Here is a 26138-nt window from a genome sequence, read left to right as displayed (position 1 = left end):
TACCATCCCCAGCATTTAAAGACAGGAACCATTCCACCTCTGGAGGAATACGGAGCCTTCATCTATCTATACCTCACACCAACAGGCCATAAAGACCTTCAAGGTCTGAACACGAACCAGCTACAGGGTGAGCCATGGGGCTTAGCCAGGCACAGGGATGCTCTTTAGGGACCCTTTGTTGGGGAAGGCAGAAACTGCATCTTTGGGTCAGGCACTTTGCTTTTTGTGCGGATTTCTCATTAGTAAGATGGGGGTGCTAACAGCTGTTTCCTGAGATTTCTGCAGGAGTCAGTAAACACCGAGTCTGGGGACCAGAAGAGAAAAGACTCCCTGGAGGGCACTGTTACTCTGGTCAAAGCTGTCCTCCTACATCTGGACCTTTTGTTCTCCACACAGACAATAATATCAAAATCCTGAGAAAACATCTGTGTTGCTTACTTCATCATCGGTCCCCTCTGTCCCATGTGCCCCCAACCCTAAGGGGATGGCTGTGTCCAGTGACTCCTAGCTGGACAGCTTCAGGTTGAAACCCCCCCAGAGGGTTGGATGTGAGCTGTTCCCCTCTGACACAGGGGATCCCCCTCACCAGGTCGGTCATACCTGTAACTTCTTGAGCTGGCTGTTGACAGTGGCCAGGTCTCCACCGGGGTCTACGTCTTGCAGCTGGCTTTCCATGTGAAGCAGCCTCTTGTCCAGCTCTGCAAAGCTCTGCACTAGCTGGTCCGCCTTGCTGGCCTCGAAGAGCTGGCGCGCCTTGGCCTGCGTTGTGCTCTCCAGCTCCGCCCAGCACTGCCGGATCTCGCCTAGTTTCTTGCGCACTGAGGCTGCCAGCTCCGGTTTCTCCTGCATCAGTTGCTGGCCCTCCTGGCCAGAGGGATGGAAGGTTGGAGAGGGAAAGAAGAGGAAGAGATGGCCAAGAGAAACAGACAGTGACAACAAGGAGAGACAGAGAAGCGAGTTGGAGACAGAAATAGAACCAAAAAAAGAGACAGACAGAGTGGATGAGGGAGAAAAAGAGACCCAAACAAATATGGGAAGGAAGTTGGGAAAGAGAGATGGTCACAGAGTGATAAACAGGTACCCACAGTAGAACCATGAGAAAGAACAGGAAAGGAGAGAGGGTATAGGAGAAGGAGAGAAAAGGAAAGGAGCAAGGAGGAGAAGGAAGGAAGAGAGAGAAGAGGGAAGGGAAGAGAAGGAGGGAGGCAAGGAGAGAATGAACCTTCATTAATCTCAGGCCCAGAAGACTGGTTTTGTTACATACTGCCCTTTAAGGGTTAGCAGTGACATCATTTAAGAGTACAAGACTGGGCTGGAGAGATGGCTCAGCAGTTAAGAGCACTGACTGCTCTTCCAGAGGTCCAGAGTTCAATTCCCAGCAACCACATGGTGGCTCGCAGCCATCTGTAATGGGATCTGATGCCCTCTTTTGGTGTGTCTGAAGACAGCGACAGTGCACTCATATAAATTATAAATAAATCTTTAAAAAAAAAAAAAAGAGTATAAGGCTAACATGAGTGTCTCTGTTTAAATAGAAAAGTGGGGGTACCCTTGGCTACAGTTCTAAGGGCTCACCAGAATAAGGGGAAGTTGATCCTTAAAAGCAAGTACCTGTCTAGGCCCTTCCAAAATGGAAGTCAACTGCCTTCAACCACCCAGTGTTACATTATGGAATGTCAAAATAGGCACATGCTTTTACCCTCTGCACCTGGGAGACAGAAGCAGGAGGATCTTTAAGGCTTGGAAGCTAGCCTGGTCTACATAGAGTTCCAAGCTAACCAAGATGACATAATGATACCCTGTCTTAAAAAAAAAAGAGAGGACTGGAGAGATGGCTCAGCCATTAAGAGCACTGACTGCTCTTCCAGAGGTCCTGAGTTCAATTCCCAGCAACCACATGGTGGCTCACAACCATCTGTAATGGGATTCGATGCCCTCTTCTGAAGAGCTACAGTATATTCACATACATTAAATAAATAAATAAATAATTTAAAATAAAGGAAAGAAAGAAGAAGAAATAAAAATAATAACACTGGCTGGAGAGATTGCTCAGTGGTTAAGAGCACTGACTGCTCTTCCAGGGGTCTCGAGTTCAAATCCCAGCATCCACATGGTGGCTCACAATCATCTGTAATGGGATCTGATGCCTTCTTCTGGTGTGTCTGAAGACTGCTACAGTGTACTTATATATAATAAATAAATAAATCTTAAAAAAAAAACTAATAACACCAAACTAGGCATGGTGGCTCACACGTGATATTGTACAACTTGAGAAGTAGAGGCAGGGGGATCACTAGACGTTGGAGACCACCCTGGTCTACATAGCGAGACTCTGTAATAAAAATAGTAAACCAAAGTAATAAAAATAGACAGATAAAATAAAAGGAAAGCCAAGTGTGGTGGTGTCTGCCTGTCTTCCCAGAACTTGGGGGATGGAGGCAGGAGGACCAGAAGTTCGAGGTCATCTTCAGCTAACTAAAGAGTCTAAGGTCAGCCTCAAAGAGCCTGCCTCAAAAAAAAAAAAAAAAAAAAAAAAGTAAAATTAAAAAACAAAATTAAGGGCTGGGATTATGGGTCAATGATAGAGTGCTAGCCTGGTACACCCAAGGTCCTGAACTCCACTCTCAGTAATAAAAAATAATAATTACAATATCAAAAAAAGAAGAAAGGAAGGAAGGAAGGGGGGAGAAAAGCTGGCTCTGATGTAGCTAGGCAGGCAGAAGAGCACTTCCCTAGCACACATGAAATCCTGAGTTCAATTTGTAGCTCCAGGAAAAGACTCCACAGATCCACGGGTGCCTGGTTTTATATCATGCACATGTGACACCTGGTGCACAAAACCCCAGAGAGGTGTTTACAGCCATTTGCTTATCTTCACTCAAAAGGGTAAATGCCGTTGCTGTGGTGATGCAGGTCTGTGGTCCAGTACTAGGGAGCCTGAGATGTAAGGCCAGCCTAGGCTACACCTACAGGGCAGGACTGTGTCTCAAAGAGCAAGTGGGGGAGGAGAAGGAGGAGGAGGAGGAGGAGGGGAGAAAGTTGGGCGGTGGTAACGCATGCCTTTAATCCCAGCACTCAGGAGGCAGAGGCAGGTGAATCTCTGTGAGTTTGAGGCCAGCCTGGTCTACATAGTGAATTCTGGGGAAGCCGGGGCTACACAGAAAAACACTGTTTCCAAAACCAAACAAACCAAAACCAAAACCAAACAAAAAGAGAAAAGAAGAAACCAAGTGTCCAGGAGACCAACACAATTGTCTATAGACCCTGAAACTAGGGCTGAAAAACAAAAACAAACAAACAAACAAACAAAAAATACCCTAAATTTTACTTGAATCTGGGGCTTCTCCAGCTCATGTCTAAGGCTTCCACATTAAGTGATGTGAAAGGAAGCGTAGATAGAGTTTATAAGGTAGAAGATATGTAAATAAACAGGAGGATGAGCAACAACCAGAAGAGAGGGTGACCATTATATAGATGGGCACACTGAGGTTCTGGGTTACAATAGCTACTTCAAACCACCTAGCTAGAAGCAGGTAGACATTGTACAGGTTTGAAGCAATCGAGGGATGGCCAGCCCACAGGGTGACGGCGAGGGGATCAGGAGTGAGGACGTGTCTCCCGGAGGGCAGAGGACCCTTCATCTTCCTCACCCTCTCTATCTTCTCCAGCCACTCCTTATTCTGAGCCAGCTCAGCCATGAACGCCTGGTGCCGGAGCCATCTCTTGTGCAGCTTGTGGCTGTCTTCCCGCGTGCCATCTCGAGCCATCAGCATCTTCTCGTGGATCCAGCCATCCAGCTGTGCAGGGCAGAGTAAGAGGGCTCAGGACTGTGCCTCTCCTCATCTGGCACAGCCTCAAAGCACCGATAAGAGTGGGGATGGGAAATCTGTGCAAATGGGACTAATTGGAGAAGACTCTCGCTGTGGCCATTCTCCAGATAAAAGATGGCTGTGTGGTCCGTGGGCTCCACCAGCCTCAGCTATGTCTGAGAAATCGAAGTAGGGTGTCCGGACCCATCTCCTTACACGGCAGGCCAAATCAACCCCTTAACAAATTCTCCAAACAGATGAACCTACCGCCCAGAGCAAAACTGAGACCCTGAGATGCTGAGATGGCTCAGCTGGTAAAGGCACTTGCTGCAGAACCTGAGCATCCCAAGCTCGGTCTCTGGGGACCCACATAGTGGAAGCAGAGAACCGACTGAAAGCTGCCTTCTGACCCATTCACACGCACCGTGGTAAGGGCGCCCAAAGTTATCTACATGTAAGACGAATGAGATGAATGTCATAAAAATAGAGATGTTTTAAAGGAGAAGAGTTGTGATCCCCTATTAAGGATCAAACCCTCAACTCTCAATATAAAGGGGGAGGTGCATGCCTGCCACCCCAACACTGGGGAGAAGGACGGGAGAAGGGGGACAAGGATACTGAGTTTGTGGCCAGTCTGGCCATATAGTAGAACCCTGTTAATTTAACTTTGTTGTAAAATCCTTAACCTATTCTATGGGCTGAATGAGCCTAAATTTAGCCCCAGAACCCCACTGTCAGACCACCATTCCCCAAAACCTCCAGACTATTTCCACATTTAGCTTCCTGTAAATTAGGCCTCCAAGCTAGAGAAGACTCAGCCCCCTGGGCTCAAAAATTCTAATGAAATCTAAATGGGGCTCCAGTGGCTAAGAACACAGTTACCCCCAAATTATGACCAGCCAACGCCCAAAATATGAGCAACAGGCTGCTCTCTGATTCCTAGAACCAATCTATCCCCCCCCAAATGATTCCCAATATGGATCAGACCAAACCTCCTGATCCAGCACCCCACCCTCACCCCCAAACTAAGGTTATCCAAAATCAAACAGTAAAATTATTTTCTTTAGGCTAGACAGCAACGGACCTGAGCTGTTTTCTGAGCCCCCTCCCCCCCAGGAGTGAGGGCTGAGCTTAGGGATAGCTTGCTTTGCATGAAAAAGTTCTGGAACCCTGTTCTATCTCTGGCACTTGGGGAGGGGGAAGTGCCTATTAAACAAGACTTGTACCCAAAGCCGCAATCTCCTCTCTACCAAAGCCTGAACCTGGGAGAATTTGCTCCTCCCTGTTCAAGTCACAAGATCCTCCTCCTCCCTCCTGGAAAAAAAAAAAAAAAAAAAAAAAAAAAAAGGCCCGAACTCCGCGGTCCCGGGAGGTAAACGCAGTCATATTCAAGGACAAATTCCGAGCCGGCCAAACCCCACCCCACCCCACCCCACGTCCCCAGAGCATGTGCTTCTCAGGGGGCCAGGACAGCTACTCACATACACACCCGTACAAAGTCAACCGCTGAATCCCCCAACTCCCTACACAGGGATGAACACGCAACTAGAGTTCCACAGTGAAGGCAAAAGCCCTAACGGAGGTGATACGTATCCTCTAGGTAAAGCCCCTTAAAAGGGATTTGTCCCCTCTGGCCACTCAGTGCTAAGCAAGGAAAACCTCCCCCAAAGTCAGAGCCCCTGGGACTCAGATCACATATCCCTATGCAGAGCCCTCGCCCCCCCAAAGTGATTCACCACCAGCCTGTCATCCGAGGCTGCTACGGACCCCGCAGGAACTGAAAACGCAAATCCCTAAAATTCTGGGAACTCCTCAAGACCAGGGCAAATTTGATCCCCTCGTAGGAAGGTTGGGACCCCCTGCTTCACTCCTACAGCAAATGCAGGCTAGCCTAGGCTAGCTCCCCTCCCTGCCCCCTCTCCCTGCGGCTCAGCACCGCGGACAGTTCCCGGGCTCGGCCCTCCCCCCAGGGCGGGGGTCCAGGTCCGCCCCCGCGCCGCCCCCGCCCCTCCCTCCCGCGGGCTCGGATGGCGAGCACGCGCACGAGCCCCCTCCCCCGCGCGTGTCCGCGGGGGCGCGCGCAGGCCCCCTCCCCCTCTCTCTTCTCCTTCCCTCCCCTCCCCCGGAGCCCCCGAGACCTGCGGCGGCGGCGGCGTTGGAGGAGCGTCCCTGCGGCGGGCGGGCAGGCTCTTGCCCCTCCACTGCGACGGCGGCGGCGGCGGCAGCAGCGGCAACGACAGAAGCTCCGGCAGGCGCGCGCCCCCTCCCTCGCCCCCGCGCCGCGGCCACGCGCCCGCCCGCGCGCGCCCCCTGCCTGCCTCCAGGCCCGCCTCCTTTGCGGGGGGCCCTAGTCGGGGTTTGGGGGGGAAAGGAATCACCACCTTCTCTGAGCCTCCAGGCCGGGGACCTTCAGCTCCATCTCAGATCTTTGCTATTGGGTCTAGAACTGTCACGACAAGGGTCAGGTCCTTTCCTAAAGACAGGAGGGCGTCCGAGGCCCCTGCTCCTTCAACTAAGTGAGGGTGTGGGCTATGTATGTGGTAAGGGGGTTGGAGAGCTTCCTGGGCCATGGTTAATCCGAAGCTCTGGTTTCTGACTACCACATGAGGGTAGAGGTTAGGCAGGAGCAGCCTGGAACATCTGCGATGCTGTCCAGAATCATCACCAGTGAGGAAGGCCAACAGGGACCCACTGCTAATGGGCTCACTCAACTGAAGAGGGCGGGGATGGGGAGGTTTGGAGGCCTGTGTCTACTTCGTATGTAGGGAGACTGTGCCGTGGACGTTCAATATGCAGTCAAACCATCTTTAGTTGGGATGGGAGGACAGGACTTGGTTCCTGGACCTTCTCGAAGAAACAAGTACCAGTCTTCCTAGGTGTAGAATCTAGTCCTGGGTGATACAGATTGGGGAGCTTGGGACCAGGGCATCTCTGGGAATTAAGAGATCTATGAACCATCTACGGAGTTGTAGGGGTCCATCGAGTTCCTTTGGAATACAAGAGGGAGAGTCTCAGTATTTTAATGCAGAAGGGAGTCTGGGCCATCTCTCTATGAGCTGTGATCCCAGAGGTGTGTAGGAGAAGGGACTTGATTCCTAGTTGTTAAGGGTCTAGGGATGTAACACGTAGCTCGAGCCCTTGGCTCCAGCACCATAACTAACGAAGCCAAATAAAAGCGAAGACCTAGCTCGGACCATCTGTGACTGAGTGTGTACTCCTAGCCATTGCTCCATCCTCTCCCCAACCCCCACCCCTCAGCCCTCCGCCTCTCTCCTAGCTTCCCTAATCTCTGGAGAAAGGTGAGATCAGCGCTCCTCCCCTAGGAACCGTAGGCGCGAACTCAGCGGTTGCCAGGGGAGCCCAGGGCCCCCTCCTGTCTCCCTGGAGCCCACGTGGGCTGACGGAGACCTGCCAGGCATGCGCTCTGGCACAGGACTCCTAGCGCCCCCTGGTGGCAATCAGGAAGCTATGTTCCTCGACCCACTTAGACGGGACGTCCCAGGTCCCCTCCCCCAACCATCAGGGATCAAGCCTCTCTCTCTGTGGTCCCCCGCATAGGTAGGGGCCGTACCTCATGACAATCTCTAAGAAAGTGCTGCAGCACAAGTTGGTCCAGTAGTTTTTGCATCCACTGCTGGGCCCTCAGCTGGTTTTCTTGGCTCCTAAGAAGAAGAGAAAGGCTGGAGAGAGGCTCAGGCATGGGATGAGGGTGCTGGCAGGAGCTAAGGAGAGCAGGGGAAAGGGGAGACCTAGGAAACATTGATAGGACAGGGCTCCAGAGAAAGGAGAGAGAAAAGGAGTGGGTAAGAGATAGGCAAAGAAAGAGGGAGGCAGAGACATAACAATAGCACATACACACAACATGCACACGCAACACACAAAACAGATGAAAAGATGGTTAGAAACAAAATCAAGCTGGATGTGTTAACAAATGCCTTTGCCCTGTCCAAAATCTTCCAGTGAGGGGCTGGGGGCGTGGCTCAGTGGGGCTGGGGGCGTGGCTCAGTGGTAGAGCCCCTGCCTAGAATCCCCCAGTGAGGGGCTGGGGGCGTGGCTCAGTGGGGCTGGGGGCGTGGCTCAGTGGGGCTGGGGGCATGGCTCAGTAGTAGCGGCAGCTTATTAGCTTATATGCATGCCTATCCTGCCATCCTCCATCTCCAGACTCCAGGCAAAGGGAAGCTAGCCAGGATGAGCCTATTGGATCTGTGATAGCTTAGTGTGTAATGGCACTGTGATATGATGAGTTCAGTCTTTGGGACATACTCCCACATACTGTCTTCCGATTGTCACACATGAACTGTGGCACTTATACACAAACACAAAATAAACAGTGTCTTCCCCAGGCCTCCAAGACGTTCCTGATCTTCCAGGCTCTACACACAAGGGCACACTCACACACATCACAACTCAACCGTACCTTACTAAGTGTTCTCCCCCTCTCTTAAACAAGACTCTGCTGTCCTTCTGGGTGTGACTTGAACAGCATCTCTGACCATTGGGCCTTGGCAATGACTCGTCCCAAGGTCTAGTTCAGTGGTTCTCAACCTTCCTAACGCTGGGACCCTTTAACATGTTGTGGTAACCCAGTCCGTAAAATGATTTTGTTACTTCATAATTGCAACTTTGTTACTGTTACGAGTCTTAATGTGAACATCTGATTTGCAGGGTATCTGACGTGTGTCCCCCTATGAAAGGGTGGATTCGCCGAGGGGTCGCGACCCACAGGCTGAGAACCACTGAGACCAGCTTTGCCTGGTCTTTCTTTAATGATTCCCTGAGACTTTCTGGTTTTCTCTCTTCCTTTAACTTTATCCTTGGCGCTGTATCTCCATGCTGTGTGCCTTCCTTATCATGTCTATCCCTTCCATTGTGGCGTCACTTTCGCTGAGACACGGGGATTGTGTGTGTGTGGCTGTGCACATATAGGCAGGCCAGAGGTCAGTCTGTAGTGTCTTCCTCTTCTGCTCCCTGTCTTTTTTTTGAGACCGATCCTCCCATTTAACCTGGAGTTCACCATCTTGGCTTAGCTGGCCAGTCGCAGAGCCTCCGGGATCCTCCTGCCTCTGCCTCCCAAGTGTGGGATTAAAGATGGTGTTACCGCTGCTCAGCTTTTTATGTGGTTGCTAGGGGTAAAACTTTTTTATGTGGTTGCTAGGGGTAAAACTTTTTTATGTGGTTGCTAGGGGTAAAACTTTTTTATGTGGTTGCTAGGGTCCTTGTGCTTGTGCCTGGAGCCTTTCCCCCAGCCTGAGGGCAGTTTTTGTTTTTTGGGTTTTTTTTTTTGTTTGTTTTGTTTTTGTCTGTTTTGTTCTCAGCCATGAGCTCCCTGGCACACAGTGGGTCCTTTTTGAATGAATGTGAAAATGAATGAATGCAGGATTGTGCCTAGAGAGACAGAGAACCAAAGATGAAACAAACAGTAAGAGGGGTGGAGGGGGTATGTTGGCACAAGCCTATAAACCCAGTTCCTAGGAGCCTGAGGTCAGAGGGTCAGGAGTTTGAGGTCAGTCTTCATCTATAAAGAGTTGAGGCCAGCCTGGGCTACTGTCCAGGGAGGGGCATTAGAGATGCGCACAGCATCTTTCTCTAAAGGGAGAGTGAAGGAGAAAAAACAGGAAACAGATCTAGAAATAGAGGGATACAGGGGAGCAAGAAGACAGCGCGTGAGAGCTACATCCAGAGAGATGGGAGCAGCTTGCAAAGAGCAGGAGAAGCCCAAGAAGAGCAAGCAGAAGACAGCTCCTTCCTGCCCTCTCACCAGGAAACCGGAAATGGAAATAAACCTGCAAGTCAACTCCACCAGGACTGTGCAAGCCAGACTGTTGGGGGCAGGGGAGGATTCAAACAAGTGATACAGAAAAACCTTCTTTTCTCTTAGGTTGAGAAGCTAAGAGGGTTCCAGTACCGGCTGTACCACTTCCGGGCCAGGACACTAGACAAAGCTATTCCCTCAATGGGCCTCGTATGCAAACGCAGCTAAGGAAAGTTACTTGTGGTGGGATGTAGCTGGTTTGATGGGGTGCTTGCCTAGCGTGCACAAAGTGCTGGTTCCACCTTCAGCACACTCCAGATGAGTGTGGGTACACGCCTGTGATCAAATACATGGGAGGTGGAGGCAGAAGAGCCGAAAACCCAAGGTCAGCCTTAGCTATACAGTGAATTCCAGGCCAGTCTGGGCCACATGAGACCCTGTTTCAAAACAAAAACAAAAGCAAAGAAGCTCAAAATCCAAGCAAAGGGAGGAGAGATGGTTGGTTAAGAGCATTTGTTCCCCTTGCGAGGAGCCTGGGTTCGGTTCCCAGCACTTCCAATGGCAGCTCACAACCACCTGGAAAACCGGTTTTCCGGCCTCAGGCACCCACGTGGTTAAGACCTAGTGAGATTCCCTTTCTGCTGGTTCCTCACCTGCCATGACATGACCTGCTCTGCTCCTGTCACTCACTGCCCCTGAGACACTCGGGTCCCCCTGACACCATGGGCCAAAATAAAACTTTTCCCCTTTCAACTTATTCCTGTCAAGGATTTTCTTACTGCAAGGCAGAGAGATCGAGGAACCAATATGTCAGTGGCATAGCTTTGTCCCACAAGGATGGCAATGTGTCCCTTGCCAAGTAAACATTGGGGGCTGGGAAGATTCAGGGATTAGACCTGTCTCCAACTTTCTGTCACTCAGCTCAAAACTGGGGCACACATTTCCTGTAGGCGCCCACAGAGCCCTGAACCTTTCTTGTCCTGGCTCTGATGTTGGTCAGCATGTTTGTCAACCAACGTGACAAGAGTCAGGAGCCCCTTCTGGGGAAAACTGGAACACATCTTTGTGTGGCTGTTAACTGTGGAATCTGGGGAAGGATGATTTTGGGCCCATGGATCCACTGTCACCCAAATTCGGTCCCTTTAGTCGGGCCAGAGGATGGGGATCCTCAGTGTCCAAACTCTGTATCTTTTGGGTATCTTTTGGTGAACCAGGTACCTCCTGCTGGCTCACAAAGTAGCCATTTAAATCAACTCCCCAAAAATACATTAGAGCCAGGAACAGTGGGGCATGTCTGTAATCCTGTTGTTTAAGAGCCTGAGGCTGGAGGATTGATTTGATTTTGACATCAGCCTCTGCTCCATAGACCCTGTTAAAGAAGAGGAGGAGGAGGAGGAGGAGAAGGAGAGGAGGAGGAGAAGAGGGCATAATGACGGGTGTCTGTAGTTCCACGATGAGGTGGACACACACTGTGGATGGATGGATGGATGGATGGATGGATGGATGGATGGATGGATGGACAAACGTAAACAAATTCCCAGGCCAACCTGGTCTACAAGAGACCCTGTGCCAAAAACATTGATTAAATAAACAAATAAGGAATTAAATTGAAACGAGAAAAAGCAGAGAAGCTGAAAACAGGGAAGGGAGAAAAGATCTGGGTATCCCCCCTCCCCCACTCCACCGTGTCCAGATCCCACCTTCTGTGATTTTGGAACTGGAGACCTACTTCTCTAGCAGCCGAGCCACTGCCTCCTGCGCCTGCTCCCCATAAGCGTTGCCTTGCCGCAGCAGGGCCTCTGCAGCTTGAACCGCCACCTGCATCTTTTGCTGGTTCAGCTCCATCGTGGTGAGAAAATCCCTGTGCCTTTTCATCGCCTCTTCTACCGACTCCACTGTGCAAGGGAGTTCAGCGCCAGACAGCGCCACCTCCTGGGAAGGAAGGGGATTCAGGTCAGCTTGGCTCCACCCAAGGACTCCAGTTGGCTTCAGGCACAGTTCCGCCTCAGGGCCTTTACTCCTACTGGTCCCTCTTCTTAGCAGTCCTTCCAGATTTCCCCCAAGGCTCTGCCCTCTCTGCCAAATCTATCAGTTATCCTCTCTCGCTAGCTCCTTGTAGATAATCCACAATCGCAATAAACCACTCCAAACGTGATCGTCCATAAATTCACTTCGAATAAATCACCAAGCCCAAGCAGAGCATGGTGGTGCACACCTTTAATCCCAGAACCTTGTGGAGGTAGGAAGATCTGTGAGAGTTCAAGGCCAGCCTGGTCTATATAGAGAGTTCTAGGCCAGCCAGGGCTACCTAGTGAGAGCTTGTCTCTGTAAACGCAAGGTCTGGCTAGATTGATCATTTGTTAAGAGCATTTACTGCTCTTCTGGAAAATCTGAGTTGGGTTCCTAGCATCTGTATCCAACAGTCCGCAACGACCATTTCCAGTGGCTCCAGAGCCTTGGCTTTCTTGGGAACCTACACACATGTGCGCGTGCGCGCACACACATACACACACATACACACACGTGCACACAGTTAAATATAATAAAAATAAAATATTTTAAAAATTAAAAGATGGGGAGATGAAGAGATGGCTTGAGTGTTGCACAGGCTGCTCATCCAAAGGCCCTAGGTTCGATTCCCGTCACCCATATAGTGGCTCATAACTGTCTGTAACTCTAATCCCAAAGAATCTGGTGCCCTCTTCTGGCCTCCCAGGACTCTAAATGCGTTTTATGCGTGAATGCGAATGGGCAAAACAAATAAAAATAAATATTAAAACCTGGCCACCTAGGCCACTATGCGTCTAAGTGGCACATGCCTTTAATCCTAGCACCCGTGAGGCAGAGGCAGGAGGGATCTCTGTGAAGTCAAGCCCAGCCTAATCTACATAGCGAGTTCCAGAACAGCCAAGACTCATAGAAAGGCCCTGTCTTGATTGATAGATGCTAGCTAGATGATAGATAGATAGATAGATAGATAGATGATTTATAGATAGATAGGTGATATGTAGAAATATGTTTGATAGATCGATGATAGGTAGGTAGGTAGATAGATAGGTAGGTAGGTGATAGGTAGACACATGTTTGATAGATTGATGATAGATAGATAGATGGGTGATAGGTAGACATATGTTCGATAGATCGATGATAGATCGATTCATCAGCTCCATAAACTCACACCACTCAACACAACCTTCTAGCTCCATCACACATCTCAATTTTCCTGATAAACTACGACTCCTTTAATTCTCTACCCTCATCTCAAATAAAGCAGGAATCTGGGGCTCCCGGGAAACACGTCTAAGCAAATATGCGCCCCTCCCCCAATCCCTCGCATCCCTGATCCCGCACCCCAGCCAGTCAATAGGCACCTGGTTGTGCAGCACCGCGAGCGCCTGACACAGGTCTCTCAGGAAGAGCTGATAGACGTGCGCCTGGACCAGCGCCTCCCTGCGCTCCTCCCACAAGCCGAGCAGTTTGTGCCAGCCAACCTCGAGGTGCGGCAGCCATTCGTCCAGCGCCAGACCAGGGCCCAGCTCGGCGCCGTCGGACGCCAGCAGCGCCTCGCTGGCAGCCACGATGCGCGTGTAGTCCTCCTCGCGCTGATCCACCTCCTCCTTGAGCGCGGCATGGCGCGCCAGCAGCCCGTCAGCCTCCTCCAGGCTGCGGGGCAGCGGCCCCTCGACGGCGCCCGCTGCCTCCTGCGCACGCACTAGCCAGTCCAGGAAAGTATCCAAATCGCGCAGGAAACGCTGCAGGCGACTTGCCGCCGCCACCGCCTCGCCGCACGCCTGAGCCGCTCCGGCCAATGCGCCCCAATCGGCTCCCAGCTCCTCCGCTCCCTGGTGCAGGCGCGACGCCTGTGCGGGAAAGCGTTCGGCCAGCAGCGCCGCCTCCTCCAGCAGCGCCGCCTGTCGCGGTTCCAGCGCCTGTAGAGCCGCCTCCAGGCCACTAAGGCGCCACTGCAGGGCTCCGCCGGCCCGGGGAGCGCTCTCCACCGCCCTCCGCTTTTCGCGCACCTGGGCGCGCACCTCGGCCACCTCCAGGACATGGTTCTCCACCAGCAGCACGGCGCTCATCTCCTCTTTGCGCTGTTCCACCAGCTCCACGATGCGGTTCCACCTGTTCAGGGGCGGGAAAGAGGGTGATTGGATGCGGAGGGTCCGCACTCCAGGGTAAAATCCAGGTCTTGGGCGCTCAGATGCCTCGGGACCTGGGAGAGTCCAAGTTTGTTCCTAAATCAATAGGATTCTACTCTGGGCAGCGCTTAGAGCGCAACTCTCAATGTGTCGCTCCAGCGCTACCAAATTATCTTCATAATTATATTAGGATTCTGTTTGTCATCTCATTATTTCTCAGAGGTTAATAGCGACTGAAGACCAAAAGCAGGCAACAGAGACCAGCTGTCTGCCTAAGGCACACAAAGACTCACAGCTGTGTGGTGTAGTGCATGTCTGTACTCCACGGGCTGAGGCAGGAGGATTGCCTTGAATTCAAGCCAGCCTTGAAGATATGTATATGTATGTATATATATATATATATATATATATATGAGAGAGAGATATTATATATGAGAGAAAGAGAAAGAGGGGGAGAGGGAGAGAGAGAATTCTACTCTTTGCAATATATTCTATTATGGGGGGAAAAGCTTTTATTTTAGTGTCTGGGATGTAGCTCAATGATACAGCACTTGCCCAGTACCATGAAAAAGAATGAATTATGCCAACGCATCCTTGTCTTTTATTTATTCAGGTTTGATTTTTGCACATGGGTGGTGTGTGCGCTTGTGTGTCCTGGCGTACATGTATGTGAGTTAGCTTGCAGAAGTTTGAGATCGAAAGCACCGCCTCCCCAAGCCACTCTCCCTTTTGTTTTTTGAGGCAGGGTCTCTGCACCTGGAGCTCTCCGATACGCGCTGTCTGGCTAGTCCAGCCAGCACCAGCTTGTCCGGGGGTCTCTTAGCTCTGCTACTCAAGTGCTGAGATGATGGGGGGCTGCCAAGCCTTCTCTGGTCCTCACATTTGCAGGATGAAATAGATGGGGTGTTTTGTTTGTTTGTTTTTAATTCCTTTTAAAGAGTTATTTATTATGTATACAGTCATATACCTGCAGGCCAGAAAAGATTACAGATCTCATTACGGATGGTCTGTGGGCCACCATGTGGGTGCTGGGAATTGAACTCAGGACCTCTGGAAGAGCAGCCAGTGCTCTAACCACTGAGCCATCTCTCCAGCCTTCTAATTTTTTTTAATGTCTGAGCTCATTTCCCCTGCAGGTATGTGTGTGTGTGTGTGTGTGCGCGCGCGCGCGCGCGCGCGTACCGCATGCCAGCCTGGTCCCCACAGAGGTTAGAAGGCAGCGTTGGATCCCCTGGAACTGGAGTTACAGAGGGTTGTGACTCACCGTGTGAATGCCAGAAACAGAACTGAGCCATCTCTTCACCCCACCTCGGCCCTTTTTAGATAACGCCTAGTATGTAGCTCAGGCTAGCCTGAAACTTGTGGTCCTTCTGCTTCTGTCTCCTCAAAGGTGGGACTGGGTACAGGTATACTTCCGGGTTTTGAGGCAGGGCTTGCTAAGTTGCAAGGGGCGTGGTTTCTTCTGCCTCAGGCCCCTCTGTACCACCCAGGCCGGACTGAACTTCAATTCTGAGGGCACCTGTCTTCTTGCCCCAGCCCTTCCCACATCGACAGGACTTCTGGGCGTGCTTCAGAAGGAAAGAGAGCAACTTGCCACTTGTATTTAAGTTCTATAGTCCACATATCCTGTGGCTGAAAGAGAGCTTCGGGGGTGAAGGCATTTGCCATCAAGCCTGGTGACCTGAGCCCTGACCTTAGGATCTGTGTGATGGTAGAGGAGAAACAGAACCACAATTGTCTTCTGACCTCCACATGCACAACATGTACACTAATGCACACCACACACACACACACACAGACACACACACACACACACACACACACACACAGAGAGAGAGAGAGAGAGAGAGAGAGAGAGAGAGAGAGAGAGAGAGAGAGAAGCTCCACAGTGGAAACTGGGAGGCTGGGGGATAAAACAGTAATTATAAATGACTTAGAAATCCGGTCACGAGTGAGACTGCTGTGGTCCGTACTACGCTTTGAGCTTCGCCATGCTGCCCAAAGACGACAAGAAGAAGAAAGATTCCGGAAAGTCGGCCAAAAAAGACAAAGACCCAGTAAACAAATCTGGTGGCAAGGCCAAAAAGAAGAAGTGCTCCAAAGGCAAAGTTCGGGACAAGCTGAACAATCCCGTCCTGTTTGATAAAGCTACATACAACAAACTTTGTAAGGAAGTTCCCAACTCTAAGCTTATCACTCCAGCCGTGGTCTCTGAGAGACTGAAGACTCGTGGTTCCTTGGCCAGGGCAGCCCTTCAGGAGCTACTTAGTAAAGGACTTATCAAGCTGGTTTCAAAGCACAGAGCCCAAGTCATTTACACCAGAAACACAAAGGGTGGAGACGCCCCAGCTGCTGGTGAAGATGCATGAACAGGTTCAATCAGTGTACATTTGGGAAAATCAAACTTTATTGGATTAAAAAATAAAAGATAAAAAAGAAAGAAAGAAAGAAACCCGGTCATGATGGTATGTTCCTAAAATCCTAGTACATGGGAGACAGAGGCCAGCTTTGTTATACAGAACTTCAGGACTAGCCTAGATTGCCGGAGATCTTTTCTCAGAAGTAACAAGGAAGGAGGGCATGTTGGGACACATTTTAATTCCAACGCTTAGGATGCAGAGGCAGGCAGATCTTTGTGAATTTTAAGTGAGGCCAACCTGGTCTACATAGCAAGTTCCAGGACAGCCAGGGCTACATAGTGAGACTATGACTCAGATGGATGGATGGATGGATAGATGGATGGATGGATAGATGGATGGATGGATGGACAGATGGATGGATGGATGGATGGATAAATGGATGGATGGATGGATGGATGGATGGATGGATGGATGGATAAATGGATGGATGGATGGATAGATGGATGGATGGATAGATAGATAGATAGATAGATAGATAGATAGATAGATAGATAGATAGATAGGTAAATGGAGCAGGTATGGTGACACATGTCTATAATCCTGGTACCTGGAAGGTAAAGCAAGAGGATCAAGAGTTCAAAGACATCCTCAGCCAGTGAGTTCAAAGGCAGCCTGAGCAACAGCAGTCCTTGTCTCAAGAAACCAAAGTAATAGACAAATAAGTCACCTCAAATAAGATAAAGTGCATGCGAAAACCCCTGGCCAATAATAGCACCACATAAATTCTTTCTGGGCAAATCAGTGAACAGCCAACGAAACCAGCTGCATCCTCAGCCCATCACCACCAACACTGGGTATATGTACCTTCTTGTCAAGTTGTTGTTGAGACTGAAGAGATGGCTCAGTGGTTACGAACTCGTATTGCTCTCACAAAGGACCTTAGTTCTATTCCCATCACCCACACAGGCAGCTTACAACCACCTGTAACTCCAGATCCATGGTATTCAACACACTCTTCTGGCCTCTGCAGGTACTGCATCCAAATGTGTCACACACACACACACACACACACACACACACACACACACACACACACTACAATACAATAAAAATACCTTTCCAAAAAGAGTTTCCTGATCTACAAGGTGCCCGTTAATACCTCAGGTGGGTTAAAATCTCACTCTGGCTTTCACAGTCCAGTGGAAAGAGAAGGTGCTAACAGGAAGAACTTCCTGCCCTAGAACCCACCTACCTGCTGTTGAGATGATCCTGACAGGAGCGCACCTCATCGGAGCTGGGATGACCTCCTTCCACCAGCTCTTGGACTGTTTGGTTCACATCCAAGACCCGACCCATCAGGCTGTTCATCTCCTGGTCCAGACTTTCAAACCTGCAGAAGAGAAAGAGGATGGAGAAGTCAGAGGTCTGCACTCGCAGGAACCAGTTCACTTCTTTAGTTGTCAGTTCCTTTTGCCATTTCTCAAGTTGTTCCTTTGCAGAATTTTTTTCTCCCTTTCTTTCTTATTCTTTGGTTGTTGGGTTTGGGAGATTTTGTGTTTTGTCTGTCTGTTTGTTTTGTTATTGCTTGTTTTGGCTTGGTTTGGTTTTGCTGCTGCTGGGGGTGAAACATGGTGGCCCATGTAGCCCAAGGCTGACCTCAAACCCTCCAAGTAGCTGAGGATAAACTTGAGCTCAGAAATGCACCCAACCCTGACCAGCACAGGCTGCAGCTTTTCTATGGGTTGCTGTGATGTTAGATTGTCCGACATTCCGCCCTGGTCCTTTAGACACTCGGTCACGCTGTCCCTGGGTCCCAGCATTTATTCTCACAGCCCGTAGCTTCTCCCCTGAACCCATGACCTCCCACCTCCAAGTCCGATCTCAGGCTGTCTTCAGCCTGATGGGCAGCTACCTGCATCCTTGGTACCTCCCACCTACTGACTCAATCTGCCCTTCACATCCCCTTCCTACTCAGCCTTCCTCTGCATCCTCAGCTCGGGGACAGCTCCAAACAACTCCAAGGCCCGGACCTCTGACTGCTGGACCTTATTTTGGATGACTGTCTCAGACCATAATCCCAATCGGTCTATATCAAATTAGCTTCCTGCTCTGCTCACCAAATACAACTGCTTCTCTGTACCCCCGTTACCACTGCCACGTCCTTCCGTCTGCCCTCTGCATATATCAGGCCAGGATTATTGATGTTTGTTTTTGTTTTTGCTCTTTTTTTTTTTTTTTTTTTTTTTTTTTTTTTTTTTTTGGTTGTTTTTGAGACACGGTCTCACTGTGTAGCCCTGACTGTCTTGCAAGTCACTATGTAGACCAGGATGGCTCTAATTCACTTAGATCTGTCTGCCCGTGTTGGGACTAAAAGGTGTGCTCCAGGGTGGGAGCCACCTCGGTGTCTAGGGCGATGGCATCTGTCTTAATGGGAGTCCCATGCACGGGTCAGGCTGGAGGGGCCTGTAGAAAACTTTAAGTGGATCCATGTGTGTTCTGTGAATCTAAACGGCAGAGAATGGCTCTGAGAGGTTCTGTACCCGGCAAGTATTTGTGAGGTGTCTCACATCTGTGAACTCATTTCCTGTTCATCATAAGCTTGAGACATGGGCAATGGTGCCAACTCTATTTGTCACATAGAGGTCCAAATCGAGGTCCAGAGTGTGACACTGTTGAAGCCCCAAGTGAAGGATAAAGCTGGGATTGCCCCCATGAGAACGGCTGAGCCAAAGTATGTGAGGCTGGGTGGGTGAGCAAGGGACCCTGCGGGTTTCCACGGGTGCGCTCACCGGTGCTGCACCACCTCCACGTCGTCTAGGGAATCGGGCACTCGCATGGCCAGCAGCCACTGCTCTTTCTCGCCGATCCACAACTCGCAGGCATGCACCTCTCCAAACATGCGGTACACCGCGAGCGCGTCCCGAAGCCACTGTCGTCTCAGCGCTGCCACCTCGGTCACTTCGGCGAACAACTGTTCAGCTTCCACCACGCGCACCTGCAGCGCCACCACCAGAGGCCCGGCGCCACTGGCTCCTCCCAGTGTCGCCAGCTGCCGCCTAAGGCCACCCACAGGGCCACGGTGAGCTTCCACCTCCCCGGTGAGAGCTCGGTGCTGGCGCGCCAGGCGACGGCTGGACGCTTCGTCGTGACCGAAATCTCCGGCGGCTGCCAGACGGTAGGCGTCGCGAAGCCAGTCCAGGAGCCCGTCCAGGTCGGCGCCAAACTGGTGCAGCGCCCGCGCCTCCTGCAGCCTCCGTTCCCGGCGCGCAGCCGCCTCTTCCAGCCGCTGCCACCGGCGCCGAGCGCTAGCCGCGCGCTCCGCCAGGCCAGCCAAGTGCAAGGGCTCGGCGCCGGGGCCCACGGAGCCGCCCGCCGCAGCCAGCTCCTCCCCGCGTCGCAGCGCCTGCTGCAGCAGCGCCCGCCGGCCGCCCAGCTCGCCCTGCAGGATCTTGTGCTGCGCCAGCAGGCGAGCGGTGCTGGACAGGTCGTGCGCGCCGCCCGCCGTGCCCGCCGCGCCACCGCTACCGCTCGTGGCCTCTAGGAGGCGCTCCTTGTCCCGCGCCCAGCTCTCCGCCTCCTCCAGCTCCTGCAGCAGCGCCCACAGGCTCCGAGAGGCTTCCAGCTCCGCGCGCCGCCGCGCAGCCTGCTCCTGTAGCTCGGACAGACAGCCGTGCACGTGGTTCACGCGGTTGCAAATGACCTGCGGGTCGCAGGGCTGATAGCCTGGGGCAGGGGAAGGAGAGGGTAGAAAGAGATGCCAGCTCATGCCACCCCCAAGCAGGCTTCCCAGACACCCCAAGTTTAGAGCAAGCACTTTCCTGGATTCTCACCTCACCATCTACCTCAGCCTTCCTTCCACGGAACACCACCACCTGCTTAGTCTTTCTCTGGGCTAATTGTTCCCTGAGGGCGGGTAAGGGGTGACTTGCGTCTCAAATACAGGGATTAAAGACGGGTACCACCATGTCTGTCCCCATACACTTTATTCCACAAATATTACAACTTTCACCTAGGTCCCTAATTTATAAGTACATAACTGTGCGATTTATTTAACAGATCACAGTCGACCTCTCTTTGGGGGAGCTAACGGAGTCAGTAGCACATGCCTGTAAGCCCAGAGATTGGGACGTGGAGGCGGCAGGATTGCATGTTTGGGGCCAACCTGGACTTCATAGCAAGACTCTGTCTAAAACATTAAAGCGGGGCTGGAGAGATGGCTTAGCCGTGAAGAGCGCTGGCCTCTTCCAAAGGTCCCGAGCTGGGTATCCCAGCTCCCATGTGGGGTGACCCACGACTGCTTGTGAGTCCAGCCATATGGCATTCAATACCTATTCTGGCCTCCACAGGCACCCATTCTCACACAGGTACATGCGCGCGCGCACACACACACACACACACACACATCTTTAATTAATTAATTAATTTAATTAATCTTTAACAACAAATTAAAAGCCAAGTAGTCCAGCTAATCGGGAAACTGCCTAGGTTAAAGAGTGACGAGTTCAAGGCTAGCCTGAGCAACTTAGGTGAGGCCCTGTGTCAAAACTAAAATTAATATAAAATAAAATAAAAGATTGAAAATAAAAGGAAGGCAAGCTCGGCATTAGAGTCTTAGCTCGAGGGCCACCTGTGAGCAACTGAGGGCCAGCTAATCAGTAGATCACCTGTTTCTTGTGACCAAAGCCCTGGGTTCAATCCCCAGTACTCAAAAGGGAGGCAGGGTTGATCAAGAGGTTATGTTCTGGATCTTGTCATTCATCACCATGACAACACAGTCCACACTGGCCTTTTGTTGTATCCTCAGAGCCACTGGTCATCTCAGGGGTGTCAGAGGAGGTCTCCTGGACATTCCTCCCCAAGGCAACAGAAAGGGTCCCAACAGCCTCCTTGGAGGATGTGGGGCAAGTGGAACTGCGCCACCAGACAGAGGAACTGGTAAGGTCGAACAGATTTTCAAAACCCGGGTAAATCTCATAACCGAGAATGCTAGGTATTCAGTTCCCAACAAGGTTTCTGTCCTGCAGCACGTGACCAAGACACCCCCACTAAGAGGACCTTTACAATGGTTCATGTATCATAAAACCTAGAATTCTTCATGCTAATGAGGTATCCGGATAGGCCCCGAGTGGTTAGCCAATGAGCTTCCCTTCCTGGGCATTCCTTCCTGAAAGGGTATTTAATGTCCGCTTCACCCTGAGTAAGATGCATGCATCCTCATCCGCTATGAATAAAATAGTTTGGACAAGCCAGGGCCATCTCCTTCATCAAGGACTGCCGTTGGGGGTCAGGTGAGGGGAATGCCTCTGTCATATGGAGACTCGCCTAAATCTCCCATAAGCCTCTCTTCCAGCTCCTCTGTACCTTGGCACTCGGAGCTAAGCCAGATTCCACCCTGTCCCAGGCTCACCACAAGCCTGTGGGCTTCTGTATCCAACTCCTCCTCGCAGTCCCCAGTGGCATCTGGGTGCACAAGGGTTTGAGAACCACAACCTCTGTCCCAGCCCCAGCTGCTTCTCACTCGGAGAAACATGGGCTAGGAACCCTATCTTAGACTGTGTTTCACCTTCCCTGAGCATGGTGTGTTGGTGGCCAGGCACCCCAGTGACAAGGAAGAAATACAGCCTAATGAAACCTCAGTGGTTGCGCTCTCTGTCTCTCTTTGTCTCTGTCTCTCTGTCTCTCTGTCTCTGTCTCTCTCAGTCTCTCTGTTTCTCTCTGTTTCTCTCTCCCTCCCTCCCTCCCTCCCTCCCTCTGTCTCTCTCTCTCCTTCCCTCTCTCTCCTCTCTCTCTCTCTCTCTCTCTCTCTCTCCTCTCCCTCCCTTCCTCCCCCACCTCTAAGGTAGGTCATCAAGTAGTTCCAAATGTCTTGAATTCTGTTCAGCCAAAGATGACCTTAAATTCCTACCTCCTGAATTCATCTTCCAAGTACAAGTTTACAGTTGATAACCAACACACTGTTTGTGCAAAGGACTGAATCCAGAGCCTCTCACATCACATGCCAGAATCCACGTACTTAGCCTCATCCCCAGCCCACTTTTACTCTAGGAGGTCGCATCATCCTAGGAAAAAAGTGGAAAACTCCCCCATCATCTTTCATCTTGCAAGCTCTGTGATCTGGGCTTCAGTTTTCTCAGAAACAAAGAGAGAGAGAGAGAGGGAGGAAGGAAGGAAGGAAGGAAGGAAGGACTGTGAGCATTGAGGGCTAGCTGACCAGCATCAGACAGCTTGAGAAATACCCTCAGACAAAGCCATTTCACGCCAACAGTGTAGTAAAACAAAACCAAGCCAACTCATAAGCATCTCTGGGTACTGACCAGAACGTGGTGGCTGTGCAAACCACAGTAACCACACACACACACACACACACACACACACACACTCCCTCACTCAGCCAATGCAAATAACCACTATTGTTAATTTCAAAAGCCTCCACCTGCTACTCCTATATAGGTAAGAATGATTCAGATGCCAGTCACCAGGGGCTAGAGAGATGGCTCAGTGGTCAAGACCACTTGCTGCAGAAGACCCTGGTTCAATGCCACCCAGCACCTAATTGACAGCTCACTACCATCCATTACTACAGTCTGAGGGAACCTGATCCACATAGCTTCATTTTTTCCCCCTTTTCTTACTTCTCTTTTTTTCTTTTGTCAATATAAGAGTCTTACATAGCCCAGGATGATCTCAAACTCACAGCAATCCCCCTGCTTCAGTGTTCCAAGTGTTCTGAATGCAGGTCTGCATTTCCTTCTCTGGGTTCCTCTAGATTCTTTAATTGGGTTGAGTATCTACAGCTTGTTGCTGAACAGTTCTTGACCACATATTGTTTCACACAATGTTGTGAGTTATTATAATTTCTAATGTTGGGGATGGGAAACAGGGCATTAAACAGGATAGCTTGTGTTCTATACTGAGCCACGCCCCCAGCCCCTCACTGGGGGATTCTAGGCAGAGGCTCTACCACTGAGCCACGCCCCCAGCCCCTCACTGGGGGATTCTAGGCAGGGGCTCTACCACTGAGCCACGCCCCCAGCCCCTCTGAGCCACGCCCCCAGCCCCTCACTGGAGGATTCTAGGCAGGGGCTCTACCACTGAACCACGCCCCCAGCCCCTCACTGGGGGATTCTAGGCAGGGGCTCTACCACTGAGCCACGCCCCCAGCCCCTCACTGGGGGATTCTAGGCAGGGGCTCTACCACTGAGCCATAACCCTAGTCCAGCAGTCAAGCCCTCTGTACCTGAATTACATCCCTAGCACTGCACATTTGATGTTGCTGTTTCATGCTGTTAACAGAGTAAGATTTGAAAGGCTTTGCACATTAATATTCAAAACAAGTGATCTTCCTAATTGAGTGGGAGCCTAGACTCTACTTAGACGCCTCCAAAACCAAGGAGTTCCTTCCTTCCTCTCTCATCCATCTCTCACGGGTCTTCTTTGCCTCTCATGCGTCCCCCATGAGCGACTCACCCAGCTCCTCTCTCCAGACTCACCCTGTAACTGGGAGAATCTCAGGGCTGCAGCGTTGAGGGCCTCCACCCGCTCACTCTGGGCTGCGATGTCCCCCTCCAGCAGCCCATGCTTCTGCAGCAGGTCCTCGGCCTCCACCAGGTGCTGCCCACATTCCCGAGACAGCAGCTGAGTCTGTCAGAGACATGGGGCTCACCACGCACGGCCCAGGGCACTCGCCTCTCCCCACACCACACCAGCATGTTCCCATCTCTCCTCATCTCTGCAGTTTTATTATAGCCCTCCCCTTTCCCCACCCTCCCCTTTCCCCACCCTCCCCTTTCCCCACCCTCCCCTCCCCCATCCTCCCCTTTCCCCATCCTCCCCTTTCCCCATCCTCCCCTTTCCCCATCCTCCCCTTTCCCCATCCTCCCCTTTCCCCACCCTCCCCTTTCCCCATCCTCCCCTTTCCCCACCCTCCCCTTTCCCCATCCTCCCCTTTCCCCATCCTCCCCTTTCCCCATCCTCCCCTTTCCCCCTTCTGCCTTTCACTTGTCCTCCTTCCCTACTCTTTCTCTCTGTCTTTACCCTTCCTCTCTTTCTCCCTTGCTCTCTCTCTCTCTCCATAAATCTGGTAAATATCTCTTTTCTAAACTGTTCTACCCGGGTGTTTTCCTTGTAGCCAGAGATTTGCCTTTCTCCTTTGATATGTGTAGAGTGTGTATGTGTGTGTGTGTGTGTGTGAATATGTGTGTTTGAGTGTGTGTGAGTGTGGGAGCGCATGTGTGAATGTTAGTGACTGTGTGTGAAGGAGTGTGTATTAGTGTATGTGTGTGAGTGTATGTGTGAGTATGTCTGTGTGTGAGGGAGTGTGTTTATGAGTGTGAGTGTGTGTAAATGAGTGTGTATCAGTGTATGTGGGTGAGTGCGTGTTTGTGGATGTGTGTGTATATGAGTGAGTGTGTGAATGTGTATATGTGTGTGAGCATGTGTTGTATGAATGTGTGAGTGTATATGTGTTTAACTGTGTGTGAGCATATGTCTGAGTGTGTGAGCAGGTGTGAATGATTGTGCATCAGTGTGTGTGAGTATATGAGTATGAGTGTGACTATATGAGTGCATGTATGTATGAGTGTATGTGAATAAATTGTGTGCATGTGTGTGAATTGTATGTGTGAGTATGGGGGTGCATGTGAGAGTATGTATATATGGGTATGTGTAAATGGGTGTGTAAGTACACATAGTATATTGTGTGAGTGTGTGTGAATTTATACCAGTGTATTGTATGAATATGTGTGAGAAGTGCATGTGTGTGAGAGTGTGCATGTGTGTTGTGCATTTGTGTTAAAAATTATGCATGCATGCATGCATGCACATATGTATGTGCATGTGTGTGTGCATGTGTTTTTGCATGTGTGTGTATGTGTAAGTGTGTGAGAGATATGGAGAGGGACACTCATGCTAAACCATGTGTGAGGGTCAAAGGTCAACTCTGTGGAGTTATGTGTCCCTTCCACGTGGGCTCCAGGGTTTTCAGGGTAAGTGAGCTGACACACTGCTCGGTCTCCCCTGCCCTGCTTGTATCTTCATTACCTTTGTTTCCTAACTTACTGCGTGTGCACAGGCACACACGTGCTCACTTGCGCCCTGTCGGAGGATGGTTTGGGGAAGCCTCCTCCTCCTGGGTCCTGGACATTGCAGCCAGCTCTCCCGGCTCAATAGAAAACACTTCACCTGCTCAGACATCCTGATGGACTGTTTTTTTTAAAAGACGGTCTCATATAGACCAGGCTAGACTTGAACTCTCTATGCAGCCGAGGATGACCTTGAATTCCACGCGCTCTTCCCTCTCACTCCTGAGTGCTAGGATTACTGGCGTGCACCACCATCCCCGGTTTTACGTGCAGCTGGAGGCGGAATCCAGGGCAGGCAAGCTCTGGACCAACTACATCTCCACCCACCTGAGGCTTCCTCTTTATCTCTGTGTCTCTTCTCTCCCATATCTCTTCCTCTGTGTCAACCCTCCCTGCCCCCCCCAACACCTGAACCCCTGCACGCTGACCCCCCCTCACCTGCATGTCCTCCATCCAGTCCACCATGTAGACCATCTCCTGGAAGACCTTCTGCAGGGCCAGATTCTGCTCGAGCCGGGTCCGCCGGGCACCTACCAGCCCAGTCAGCAGGGCCCACTGGCGAAGGACACTGTCTCGCTGGGCTGCCACCCGCCGGGCATCATAGTAGCCTTCAGCCGCCAATGCCTGGGCTAGCTCCGCCACACCCTGAACCCTCTCCTCATAGGCTGCAATGTCAGCTTCAATGGCTTCGTGCTTCTTCATGGCTGCCTCCACCGCTGGCAGCTCATATCCGAAGTTGTCCTGGGCAGTTGCAGGCCACAGAGACACTTACCATGTTGCCTCAGCAAGTCCTCCTGTTGCTTCAACCCTGAACGACCCTAGAAACTCTCCCTTCGTCATCAGAGAGCAAGCCTATAGTCCCCATTACCCTAGAGACCAGCCCCACTTTCCCCAGCTGTCTGGAGCACCAGTCCACCTTTCCTGTCAGCCTGGAGACCAACCCCACCCTCCCTGGTGATCCTGAAAATCAGTCCCATCGGTTAGCTTGGAGATTAGCT

At 51.2% G+C, this 26138-nt stretch overlaps 2 protein-coding genes across 3 annotated transcripts in view; one reads left to right on the top strand and one right to left on the bottom strand.

Moving 5' to 3' along the window:
- SPTBN4 (spectrin beta, non-erythrocytic 4) overlaps positions 1-26138 on the bottom strand; it is a gene marked incomplete at both ends in the record, with an annotated part of 84879 nt that overhangs the window by 30753 nt on the left and 27988 nt on the right. For both annotated transcript variants that reach the window (XM_080908988.1, XM_080908989.1), the window contains 9 exons: positions 601-864; positions 3651-3797; positions 7381-7471; positions 11291-11493; positions 12933-13683; positions 17313-17450; positions 18850-19783; positions 23551-23701; positions 25579-25881. In XM_080908988.1, coding sequence (XP_080765114.1) covers positions 601-864; positions 3651-3797; positions 7381-7471; positions 11291-11493; positions 12933-13683; positions 17313-17450; positions 18850-19783; positions 23551-23701; positions 25579-25881 — 2982 coding nt within the window. The remainder of the gene's footprint in view (positions 1-600; positions 865-3650; positions 3798-7380; positions 7472-11290; positions 11494-12932; positions 13684-17312; positions 17451-18849; positions 19784-23550; positions 23702-25578; positions 25882-26138) is intronic.
- Positions 15692-16069, top strand: LOC308413866 (small ribosomal subunit protein eS25-like; the record flags this gene model as incomplete). Its single annotated transcript, XM_080908990.1, has 1 exon — positions 15692-16069. One exon carries the CDS (start codon positions 15692-15694, stop codon positions 16067-16069), a length of 378 nt encoding a protein of 125 aa, XP_080765116.1.

Source organism: Micromys minutus (assembly GCF_963924665.1).
Source record: "Micromys minutus genome assembly, chromosome: 32".
Classification (NCBI taxonomy): domain Eukaryota; kingdom Metazoa; phylum Chordata; class Mammalia; order Rodentia; family Muridae; genus Micromys; species Micromys minutus.
This window is presented reverse-complemented; position numbering and strand designations above follow the sequence as displayed.